This window comes from Mesoplodon bidens (genome assembly GCF_964165515.1).
Source record: "Mesoplodon bidens genome assembly, chromosome: X".
Taxonomy (NCBI): domain Eukaryota; kingdom Metazoa; phylum Chordata; class Mammalia; order Artiodactyla; family Ziphiidae; genus Mesoplodon; species Mesoplodon bidens.
Window position 1 is genome coordinate 124,868,619 of NC_138163.1, and position 12,268 is coordinate 124,880,886.

At 45.0% G+C, this 12,268-nt stretch overlaps 1 protein-coding gene across 4 annotated transcripts in view; it reads left to right on the forward strand.

Moving 5' to 3' along the window:
- The window catches only part of PHKA2 (phosphorylase kinase regulatory subunit alpha 2), an 82,716-nt gene that overhangs the window by 39,479 nt on the left and 30,969 nt on the right, over positions 1 to 12,268 (forward strand). For all 4 annotated transcript variants that reach the window (XM_081222820.1, XM_081222819.1, XM_081222818.1 and 1 more), the window contains exons 7-11: positions 1,137 to 1,235; positions 3,023 to 3,169; positions 4,662 to 4,715; positions 5,320 to 5,442; positions 9,064 to 9,159. In XM_081222820.1, coding sequence (XP_081078946.1) covers positions 1,137 to 1,235; positions 3,023 to 3,169; positions 4,662 to 4,715; positions 5,320 to 5,442; positions 9,064 to 9,159 — 519 coding nt within the window. The remainder of the gene's footprint in view (positions 1 to 1,136; positions 1,236 to 3,022; positions 3,170 to 4,661; positions 4,716 to 5,319; positions 5,443 to 9,063; positions 9,160 to 12,268) is intronic.

Here is a 12,268-nt window from a genome sequence, read left to right on the forward strand (position 1 = left end):
GTGCATTCCCTCCTTACTATCCATTGTTATCACCCACACATCTAAGCTCTTGCTGTTGTCGAAGAAGCTGGATGTATGATGTCCAGTCTTCTTTTCTGGGTCATAAAGGGGGCTGAAGAATATGACCACTTTGTAAGACAGGGCTCACAAGTTTAAAAGTCTACAGGGTCAGGTCAGGCGAGTAATATAAACAAGTGAAGCCGGCCAGATAGAAAAATATCAGGGGGTATTGAGGGTGCTGCAAACTTTCTCTATAGGTATTCTAATTCAAAATCATTTTAAAAACCTCCTCAGGCCGAACAAAACATGCGTGTACGGGCTTCCCTGGTGGCGCAGTGGTTGAGAGTCCGCCTGCCGATGCAGGGGACGCGGGTTCGTGCCCCGGTCCGGGAAGATCCCACATGCCGTGGAGCAGCTGGGCCCGTGAGCCATGGCCGCTGAGCCTGCGCGTCCGGAGCCTGTGCTCCGCAACGGGAGAGGCCACAACAGTGAGAGGCCCGTGTACGGCAAAACAAAACAAAACAAAACAAAACAAAACGTGTGTAGGGCAGATTCAGCCTGCTGGCCACCAGTTGACATGTCTTGCCCTAGACATTTAGCACGCCTCCTCCCTCCCCTCTTCCTCAAGACTGAAGCATAATTTTAGACAGAGTAAAGACTCCAGAACTAGAATTTTTAAAGCAACAATAAATTGGCTCTTTTAAGGTCAACTGACAGAAAACATACTTAATACTAAAAAAAGTTAACATTCTTAAGTGCCAAATATGCTAATGTTAGAAGTCAACCGCTAAAATAGGTGAAAGAAAAGCCGCCCGTAAATTTAGCCCTCCACCCCTTACACACACAAAGCTGTGTTGTTAATGTTTCATTTTTGGGTAGAATAGTAATTTCATTTTGGGAAATGGTTTTCTATTTTCTCTTTCTTGTTCCTGCAGTGAGCAGCAAAACACAGGAAAGCTCTTATCTACTGAAAATAAGGATAGTACACGAGTATAAGACACTTTAGTGGATTTTAAAGATTTGTTTTATCACGTTTGGGAAAACATATATGCTAGATTGCTTAATGAAAAAGGGGTGCCAGATATGGGAGTGTATGTGTACTAGCAAGAAAAAGTAATTCATACCTGTGCTTGTAGGCAGCCCTAGAGGCAATTGACGAACTGGACCTTTTTGGAGCCCATGGAGGTCGCAAGTCCGTGATCCACGTTCTGCCCGATGAGGTTGAACACTGCCAGGTAATGGCTCAAGGCTCTCACGTTCCAGAGAGTAGGGAAGGAGACTCATGAAGTGGAAGACTTGGGCTCCAGTTCAGATCCTCACCTTCCTAGCTTGATGGTACTTGGCTTCTTTGAGTTTCAGTTCCCTCATCCATAAAATGGGCACACTGGGACCTTCTCCTCCTGCTGCACAAGGTGGTCATAAGGATCAGAGTAAATCAACTTAGTTTGTCAGAGTACTTTGTAAACCAGAAAGTACTATGCAAACATAAGACACAGTGATGATGTATATGGAGTCAGTAATCAAGGCAACCTTGTTTCGTTGGAGGCAAAATCGGTTTTATGTTTTTTGAACATGTAGGTGGTTTTCTCTCAGGTTTATTTCATGAGGTCCCCAAATTGCATGACTAGCAGGCAGTAGTTCACTTGGGGAGGGAGTGGAAATGGGCAGAATGGATGGTGGAGGAGAGATGATATGGGAGAAATGGCAAATTAGTAAAGTCTCCCTGAAATACCGGTCAGAGAAAGGTGTGATTTGATGCAGATTAGGGGACTCCATTTAGCAGACAGTAGGTCACCAGTTGCTGACACATCAGCAAACTCTTATTTAGTGAGGGCTTACTGCATGCTAGGTACCGTGCTAGGGCTGTGGGAGTGAGAGACATAAAACCCTGTAAGCACAGCACTTCCGGTGGGAGTGTGTGTTTCAGGCAGAGAGCCGAGGGAGAGTGACTAGTTAAAGAACTGGGCCTGGGGGTCTGTTGGCTATAGAAAATGAAGCTTTGTTCTGAAGCTGAAGGGCTCCCCCCCATATTTAACTCCTTCTAGCTCTTTCCATTTCCCTCCATTATATAGTCCTTAATGGGGAGTCTGCTATTTCTTTGGGTGTGGTTTAATAAAGTCAAGCTGGTATGCATCTTAATAGATGTGTAGTCCCTAGTGGAGATTGCATGAGCTCTGTAGCCAGCTGGACCTGGGTTAGAATCCTAGCTCTGTCGCAGACTGGCTGCATGCCCTTAGGCATGAGTCTCTGTGTCTCAGAGTCCTCACGTGTGAATTGGACATAGTTCTCGAATTCCTTCTTCATACAGAAGATTTAATAAGCTTATGTTTGCAGGGGTCTAGTCCCATGTCTGTACATGTTAGATCTCAGTGTTAGCTCTCTTCCCTTCCCAAACTTGTCTTTATATTTTCACCTTCCTTTAGTTTACAGTACCTAATCCAACCACCTTATAATTGAGGCCATGTTATAGTGCCACTAAGTAACCCATTCTTTCTAGGACTAAACTAATTCTGTTTCGACTAAACCATTTTGCCTGTTCGTGTGGTCTTCTGAAATTGACTCCTTTAAGTAGTTCCTGGGTCACCCAGTCCAACTGGTCACATTCCACAGAAGCCAGACATTTCTCCGGCCTAGTCCCATATGTGTGTTCTTCTCTGTCTCTTATCTTCACAGCCAGGACATGCTAGCCTACTGACAAGGTAGTCCTTAGTCCCTTCCCTGCATGTCCTAAAGGCCCAGCGAAGTCAACAGAAGGCACGAAAGGAAGGGAGACAAACAGTTCTCAGCACGGGCTCCAGGCATACTACTGCTCTCCCCAGCCCCCTTTTCTCCTGCAAGGAGCAGGAAGCATTGGCTGGGTAGGCGAGGTCACCCAGCAGCGGCCATGTTGGTAGGAAAAAGCTCTACTCAAAATTGGCAAACTCATTCAAATGTTCCCTTGGGGTAAAGTCATCGTTTCTAGATACTGTATGTAACTATTAGTGCTTCCGAGGTTAAAGCCACCTGTTTGTTTTTCGTTCAGTCTATTCTGTTCTCCATGCTGCCAAGAGCATCGACATCTAAAGAGATTGATGCTGGGCTTCTTTCCATTATTTCTTTCCCGGCCTTTGCAGTGGAAGATGTGAACCTTGTGAATGTGACCAAAAATGAAATTATTTCCAAGCTCCAGGTAAGCATTGGTCACACTGGTGCCCTTCTGCCCTGTGTTAAGTGCCCCTTTCAGACAGTGACGTGGAGCAGCTCACCCAGGCCTTTGTTCTCCATGAGGTCAGTCGCTCAGTATCTAAGTCGACTCACGATTGAGGTTTCCAAAGCTGAGTCTGGATAAGTCTTGGAGTAATCAATGCCTTGGTTCTCTTTCTGCGTAGCAGAGCTTCAGTTCAAGCTGGCACCTTTAAACCCCAATTCGTATCACTCCCGTACTTCTAAGGCAGAGCTTCTTAACCCTTTAGAGATCCTAGAGAGACTCTTTTAAGAATCTCTTGAAAGGTAAAGTCCCCGCCAGAAAAAAATGTACATGTCCCAATATCCTGAAACTTTACACACAATTCCTGGGGACTTGGAGATCCCAAAGTTAAGTTGAGGTTAAAAAAAATCCCCGCTCCGAGGTGAAATGCAGCAACTATGACACATTACACCAAACTGAGAAGGTTATTCAGTAGTCCAGCCAACTGAAGTTATCGGTAAAATGATTGAAGAATGTAAGTTTCCTAAACTGAAACCTGCATGTTGATGATCCTACTTAGATTCGGTGAAAAATGCTTTTAGCCTTTGGAAACAAAGGGGTAAAGGGTCTCCAACTATATCCCCAAAAGAAGGCACTGTCTCAGTTAGGGGCCAGTGGAGAAAACAGAACCTCTTTAGTTTGTGGGAGTAGGCAGGGAATTAATGTAGGGAATGAAGTGTTTCAAGGGGAGCAGTTCAAGACCGGGCCTCCCAGGATGCCCCGAACACTACAGGGCTGGCCACTAGGAGCGTGCCTGCCTCCATGGCCAGTGCTGGAGCAGCCCCACGTACTTAAGAAATTGGGCAGTGGACACCCCAAACTGCGATCCGGGGATTAGGGAGGCAGATTCAGAGAGCACTGCCACTGTCCTTCTTTCCTGACCCCCAAGAAGCTGGAGAGGAACACTGGAGCCTGCAGCAGGAAGACCAGCAGCGATGGCCCTAAGCCACAGGAAGCCCCTCCACCTCCCTCACCTACTTCTCGCCAGGTGCAGGCTTCCTTGCCTCCAGAGCCTAACTGCGAGGAGTCTGGAATGTCCTGTGGCTTTCCAGTCTTTCCAGTAGAAGCAGTCCAATCAATCCACGTATCTGCCTTGGTGGCTTCTCCCAGCAGTAAGGGCCCCTTTGCATCTTTGCACAGTACAGCAAATCAGAATGAAAGGATGGTCATTCAGTGAACTATCGGTAGTTAACCGCTCAGCCCTGACTGCCACTCCAGTGGAAGGTTTTGGCATTCCCTTCCAAGCACTGATCAAACCTGACTTTACTTGGCTTATTACTTAAAAATAAGTTTTTGTACTGATAGCAAAGAGCATTTGGTACCCATTTTGTTACTAAAAGGTTCATGGGAAAGGGGGTGAAGGGCTGACTTGGATCAAAGAGGCAAAGAAATCCTTCTGGTTCATCAAATGCATCGTTTTGCTTTATCTTCTCAGGGACGTTATGGATGCTGTCGCTTCCTTCGAGATGGTTATAAAACCCCAAGAGAGGTTGTATTTAAAGACTGTTTCTTCTCATTCCTTAACTGCTTCATATCTAAGTTGCCACTGTGGTGTTCTCCCTCTGTTGATTATAAAACTTACATGATGTTGGAATATTGGAGGGAAGTCAATTTTGGAGTCAGCAAGCTGGACTTAGGCTATAGAATAGCAAGATCCTCTGGAGGACAGCAAGCTGGTGGTTTAAAAGCTGCTTTTAGACAAGGACAAATAGTTCTGTGGCTCACATGTTGTTTTAAAAGGCTACCTGTGGCCTCCTTGGGTTCCTTTGCCGTAGTGACTGATACAGTGATATCAATAAAACAGATAGTCTGCCCAGCACTGTGAGAGGCAAACTGCTATTTATTTGCTACAGAGATACAGTAAGCTTAAAATAATAAACTACCCAGGACTGCTGCGTACATCTGATGTACTTTTCTGAAATTTTACCATGGAAAACTGCCAAAAATAGCATCTCCCCATTATAGCGGAATCCTAATCATGCCAGCATCGAAGCTGCATTGAATCAGAAAGCAAGGGACACCCAGTGAGGTGCAATGGTATTACGTATGTAATCCGACATTACCTTTTAGAGGGTTTACCTGTTTGGTTCCAGGACCCCAACCGATTGCACTATGACCCTGCTGAACTCAAGCTCTTTGAAAACATTGAATGTGAATGGCCTGTGTTCTGGACTTATTTCATAATAGATGGGGTCTTCAACGGTGATGCTGTTCAGGTGAGAAAATGCTGGGTGTTGTGTTGGTAATCAGCATTTTCGTTCCACTGGTGTGCTGATTATTATTAGAACATAGGGTTTTGCAGGACTTCAGGGCACTGTGGCAGTTATCTGTCACTGCTTAACAAACTTTCCTAAAACTTAGTGAATTAAAACAACAGCTATTTTGCTTGCTTATTATTCTGCAATTTGGGCAAGGCTCAGCAGGGACAGGTTTTCTCTGCTTCACCTAGTGTCACCTGGGATGGTTCAGGGGTGCTGGAGGATCTACATCCGAGATGGCCTCCCTCACATGGTGGGCAGCTTGTTGGCCCAGACCTTAGTTCTCCACGTAGCTAGCTTGAGCTTCTTACAGTATTGCAGTCTCTGGACAGTTAAGCTTTTTACATGGTGGACATCTTCTCCCAGAATGTGAAAGCAGAAGCTGCCAAGCTTTCTTAAGGTTTAGGCCTGAAACTGGCAAAGTGCCACGTCTGTTGCATTCTGTTGTTTAAGGGCTATTGTTGCCAAACCAGGCTTGTTTTGCCACAGTGCAACAAGCGAGCCAAAACGCTGAGATGCCGAGGTTTGCAGCAAAAAGAGGGTTTATTCGCAAGGCAGCCATGCAAGGAGAAAGTCTCAGGTCTACCTGAGCGAAGGCAAGGGGCTCAGGGTATTTATGGGATAAAGAATAAAGCAGCAGGGCGGTCTGAGGCTGGGGAAAGGTGATTGGAAAAAGGTGCAGTAATTGTCATTCTGCCCAAGTGTAACTAGGCTACAGGGCTCTGCTTGTTCCAAAATGGAGGTGCTTAGCATGCTCTGAGGGTGGAGTTTTCAGCCCTCTGATGCCATAAGGTCAGCGGACACTTGGGCATGCCCAGTTGGAGGGTCAGTGGTCCTAACCAGTCTTAACCAGCTCAGTTGGAACCAGACACAGCTGACTCCAAGTTCCGAGACAACAACTCAGGCAAACATCTTATTATTGAGGCTAAGTGCTGCTTGGAGGACTTGCAGGTCTTAAAAGGACTTTGATTAGTGAAGGCAGGTTACAGGTAAAATGGACTTGACTAATGATTACCCTTGGTTTCAGTCCCCCCTATCTTTTGATCATTCCTCCATCTTAAGGGAAGAAGGGCGATTACCACTCTGGATACTTCCTGCCCATAAGGGGCATAGACCCAACTAGGGCTTGTGGAATGGAACTGTTCAGCACTCATTTGAAAATATTCGCTTGTTCCCAGTTTCAAGTTAACATCTTGATCCCAATAAGCAAATACCACCTATGTGCCAGCTGTCAAGGCATTCATAGGCCCAAGATTGGTAAACCATAGACAAAGATGTAGCCTGAGGGGGCACATAGAATGCCAGACATTGTTAAAACTTAGGCTCTTATTTTTAGGAATTTTATATAGGATAAGCCAGGGATCAAGTGTCTTACCTTTTTCCATATTGGAGTGTCTTGATCATTATCAGTTTGGCTGAAACAATTAGATATTAAATATGGAAGGGACACAGGCTGGGAAAAGTAAGTATGGTTTCTGTAATATCCTGGCCATGTAGAACCTTGACAAGGGTAGATGCCAGGGTCATTTTTTTTTTTTTTTTTTTTAAACTGAGGACACAAGGAGAGGACCAAATTTCGGCTTAGGATAAAACAGGTGACAGGAAATTCTCTGTTGATTAGCCTAACCCAATATGTTACATCTGAGGGCCTTTTATCGTAAGTCATCCAAGGGGAGGGCACTACATAAAGGCTGGAGGACTAGGAGGCGGGGTTCGTCGGGGGCCACCAAACAGTCTTCCACAGACAGGTTTTGTTGTTGCTGCTGTTCTTTTCAGACCAGCCGTGGTTTTGCCGTCTTTAAGGGCACTCTTAGCTAATGTCTTAATGTATCAGCCTCCTAACTGGTCTCCCAGCCTCGCTTCCTGCTGTTTCTCCACACCATCGCCAGAGTGATCTTATTAAGAAAGAGATTATGCTACTGCTTTGCTTAAAGGCTCTGAATGGCTTCCTGACTGCTTTTGGGATGAGGTACAAGCTCTTCACACGTTTTGTAGGATCCTGTAAGATCAGACCCTCGTTTTCACCAGTGTACCCCCAATTTCTTGTTACTTATTTCCTTTCTTGAGTTCTGTAATCCAAGCACATGGAAACTTTTTCAGTCCTTTGAGCGGGCCATGCTGTCTCTCCCCTTCTCTCCCAGGATATGCTTTCAACCCCCAACTTCCCCTCCCTCCTTCACGTGATTCGTTTTAAGTGTCTCTTCTTTCAGAAAGCCTAAAAGCTGGGTCAGGTGCCCCTTTTATATGCCCCACGGTTCTTATAACAGCTTGGCACCTGTAACTGTATTTCGCACTTAGTTGTCAAAGGACCTTGGTAGAGGTGGTCTCTATCCAGTTCACTGGTGTATGCCCCATGCCTAGTACGTAGTAAGTACTCAGTGAATATTTGTTAATGCAGCATTCATTTGTTCGAGACAGATTTCTTCAGCATTTGCTGCCGTGCATACTTTGGTGAGCAGAACAGACCTGTCCTCTTGAAGTTTACGGGGCTGACAAACTCAAACACTTTGCCGTTTTTTTAATCTGTTCAGATCACATGTTCTGGGGTAGGATATGCAATCTAAGATTCGTTTTAGTTTTGAAAGCTGCCTCTATTGAGGAATGCAGAGGTGTTTCAGAAGCGGCAGTAAACTTCAAATATTAATGTTCCCTCTTTGTTGGTTCTCTTATGCTTTAGTGATTATCTCGGTTCTTACGTTTTCTGTCTTTTTATCCCAAGACTGAAAGACCTCAAAAAGATTGAGTTGGAATTTCAATTACGAACAAGCTTGACAATTATCAGAAACAACAACAACAACAAAAAAGCTAAGGAGACAGAAAAGCCTGTTTAGTACCTTATTTTGTAGGTCTCACAGAATTCACTTCTCTTAGCCCCCGTGCCGTCTCTTCCGCTTGCCGCCCAGTCACATTTAAAAGTGATGCACCCTGTCGTGCTTTGCTGTCCATAAATTTCAACCGAAAAGAAAATGAGATCTGGAAGGCATTTGACTGGGCTCTCCAAAGATGAAATGTGTCAAATAGCTGGGTGGCTGTTAAGGGCTTTTGTCTCTCCATTTCCCTTTTAATGTATAGGGTTTTATCGCTGCCTTTTTAATTTAATAGAAATGTTTGCATCAACAGCTTTTACTGAGTAGCACATCCTAAAAATTGGGGTGCATGGATCATAGTACCTACACTTCCTTTTCTTCACATCTTATTCGTTCAGCAAATATTTCGTGAGCGATAAATGTTTGAACCAGGGCTTCTTCAGTGGAAAACTACCAACAGGTGGAAATGGATGCACTGCTTAAGATCTGGCCTCCGCTCCATAAAGCTTATAGTCTAGCTGGTGAGACAAGATTTAAATATGTGCGAAGTTAAGAGTGAAGTATTTAAATCACAAATTAGAGACAGTCGCATTTAGCTCCTCCTAACATTTGCTGTCAGCAAGAGTCCAGGTTCCTCCTGCAGTCCTTGAGCTGAAGGTATTTGTGCATTTCTTAGCCTTGTGTCCTACTTCTGATCTGTTTGTTGCCAAGAGAGCTGTTTTTCTGTGTTGCACTGCTGTTTCCTACCGTGGGGGATGGGGCTGTTTTCCAGGTCCAAGAATACCGAGAGGCCCTGGAGGGAATCTTAATCAGAGGCAAGAACGGGATCCACCTGGTGCCTGAACTCTACTCCGTCCCGCCTAACAAGGTAACCAGGTGCTGCTTATCTAATACAAAGTGAGATGGTGCTTGGCCTTTGGTATTTTTCATTCCCCCTTCAGACCTAACACTTTTTCTCCAGGAGAAGTGGTTTCTAAAGCCTTCAGTAGTGTTCCTGTTTATCACAGGAGTTATGGCTTTGGAACCATGCTTGACCTGGCTGGTGCCCAAGGGAGGCGTTAGTTGAGGACCTTCAGAGGATACCTGTCTTTCTCCGAGCCCAAGGCCACACAGGCCCTAAAAAGCACAAAACACTGTTAGGCGCCATGTTCTCACACATTTCCACGGAAGAAGAAACCAGACAGAATCTCCCTGGGAGAGGGGGAGAGATGTATAGGCATACCTCGCTTTACTGCAACTTCGCAGATAACTGCGTGTTTTTTTTTAAACAAATTTTAGTTTGTGGCAACCCTTAATTGAGTTCTTCCAATAGCATTTGCTCACTTCGTGTCTCTGTCACGTTTTCGTAATTCTTACAACGTTTCAAACTTTTTCATTATTACTATATTTGTTATGGTGACGTGTGATCAGTAATCTTTAATGTTACTACTGAACTTGAAGGTTCAGATGATGGTTAGTATTTTTTAGCAATAAAATATGTTTAAATTAAGATATGTACATTTCTTTCAGACATAATGCTATTTCACACTTAATAGATTACAGTATAGTGTGAACATAACTTTTATATGCAATGGGAAACCAAAAAATTTGTGTGACTCCCTTTATATTCATTTTATTGCAGTGGTCTGGAACCGAGGTCTGCCTGTATAGGGTAGCTGAGAATCCCTTCCTTTGAGTCAAGCGTTTCCTGAGCTACAGCTTGAGTAATCACTTAGAAGCCATTCTATATCCTGAAAAGGGAAACTGGCCAGTTCCAAGAAGATGCCCAAAGATAGTTTTGTTCTATCCACTTTCCTAGCTTGGGTCATGATGGACCTATATATCTTAATGGGAAGATTTCCCCATACCTATCTCATGTTTAGCAGAAAAGAATTCTCAATTCAAGGCTATTTCTCTCTTGAATGTTCCTGTCGCTTCAGAGCTTCATTATTGCATTTTCGGGAGGAAGAGACTTCGGAGAGCAGTGTCCTTCCCCTGGGTGACAGCGGCTTGGGTCTACGAGTTTGTGGTTGAATCAGGCCCACAAGCCCATGGTCAGGGGACTGGCAAAGGCCTTTGAAATTATCTGCCTCAGCTCAAAGAGGCGGAGCTCAGACAGCACTGGGCTCTGCCTGGAACCAGACCCCAGGTTCAGGGCCTCCTCACAACCCCACGCTGCCTCCTAATGGGTGGTGCATTTACAGGGGATGGAGACTCCCTCACCGTACAGATCACGCCATGGAGCCTGCAGGGGCTGTTTTCTTCCTAACTGTTAGAAATCTAGGTTTCCTGCAAACGTATTCATTTTACCATGTGTGATGTGTATGTGTTGGTGGGGGGGGGGGCTGACAGTGGGGGCTGGGTAGTTACTTCCTAGCAACTGCATGTTCAGGTTGCCCCTTTTCCAGTATTGAGGCACTTGACAAAACAAGGTTAGTAATGGGACGTAATTTGGAACCTGGAAGCATAGCAAGGGAAAATAAATAGCTTCAGGGGTATTTTACCTATTTTATGATAGACAATAACCATCTATCCATGTTCTACTAAAAGGCACATTTCCTGATTGTAGTAACTGCTAGGTGTTATAAGCTCTCCTTTTCTTTCTGGTGAACAGTTCTGGCTACATGTTGTAAAGGGTTACTCTGCAACTTTTCTGATCTCTACACTGACCTTTGGGCTTGTACTTGTCATTTCAGTATCCTCCTTTATCCAGTGTGTTTATACATCAGCTAGGCACCAGTTTTGAACGTTCTTTTATTTTGAGCACAGTTTGTATCTGTGCTGGTTCCGGATGACAGCTGGGAAGGTTCACCCATCACATCAGTAACATGTAGAGACCACCACAGACAGGGCTACCCTGACCCATATGACACCTTTGTGCAAATTAGAAAAAGAGCCTCACCCTTGGAGTGGCCACAGCCTTGGGCCAAGGCGCCATCCAGCCTGACTTTCAGCGTCACTCACTTCCTCAGCTGCACAGGCTTCTGCGAGGCGCCACCACCCACGGGGCCTCCATCGGACAGCTCGAGACTAACGCAAGCGTACCCAGCAGACTTGCTTGGAGCAGCTGCTCCGGGCTGGGCGGCAGGCTAGGTACTGCGGCACAGAGGGGTCACGACGCCGGCTCTGCCTCTGCAAACTTGCAGGCTAGGGGGGTCGGAGGAGCGAATCCATGGGATGGAGGGCAGACAGAGGACTGCCGGCAGCAGAGGCTTGGTACGTTAGAGGACCTGCAAGCAGATTGGAAGGACTGAGGTGGAGAGGGGGAGACACATACCTCCACGGGGAGGCAGGAGCCAGCAGTGGGTGGGAGGAGGGCAGATACCTTGTCTACCTTCTGTTCTCTGCATTGACTATTTCCCATTCCAGATCTGTGTAATCTTTCTTAACAGTACTTACATTGCAAAAAGTTTTCATGTACAATCTGACTGTAAAAGTAATTCTGCATACTGCAAAACATACAAGATTCTATAGAAAGAAAATATTTCTCCCGAATCTTACTTCCCAAATAGAACCACAATGTTTTGGAGAATCTCCCTCCACGTATTATCCTGTTTGATTATTTGATTACTGGTAACATTTAATTCAGTTTCGTTTATGAGCTTAAGTTTTTCTTAGTTTGCTAACAGAAAAATTTTTTAAATTTACTGCATATATTAGCAACATCACTGATTAATTCACAAGCAGAGAATGACTCCTCATGATGTGATTTTCCCCTTTGGAGAAAGATGTGTTTCCTATTTCCTTCAATTGGCGTATGTTTTCTGGAGAAGGAAGTGGTCACTAACATTACCCCCAACCAACGAACGTTGTAATGACCCCAAACCCAAAGGTCAGCATGGAGTTTACAACAGAGAAAATTGCAGACTAACTTTTACAACACGTAGCCAGCACTGTCCATCAGAAAGAGAACTGTAGCTTATTTTGATGAGTCAAAAGCCCCCAATGGATTCAGCTTTTTGAGTCCCTGATGGAAAATTAGTGATCTAATAGTACAA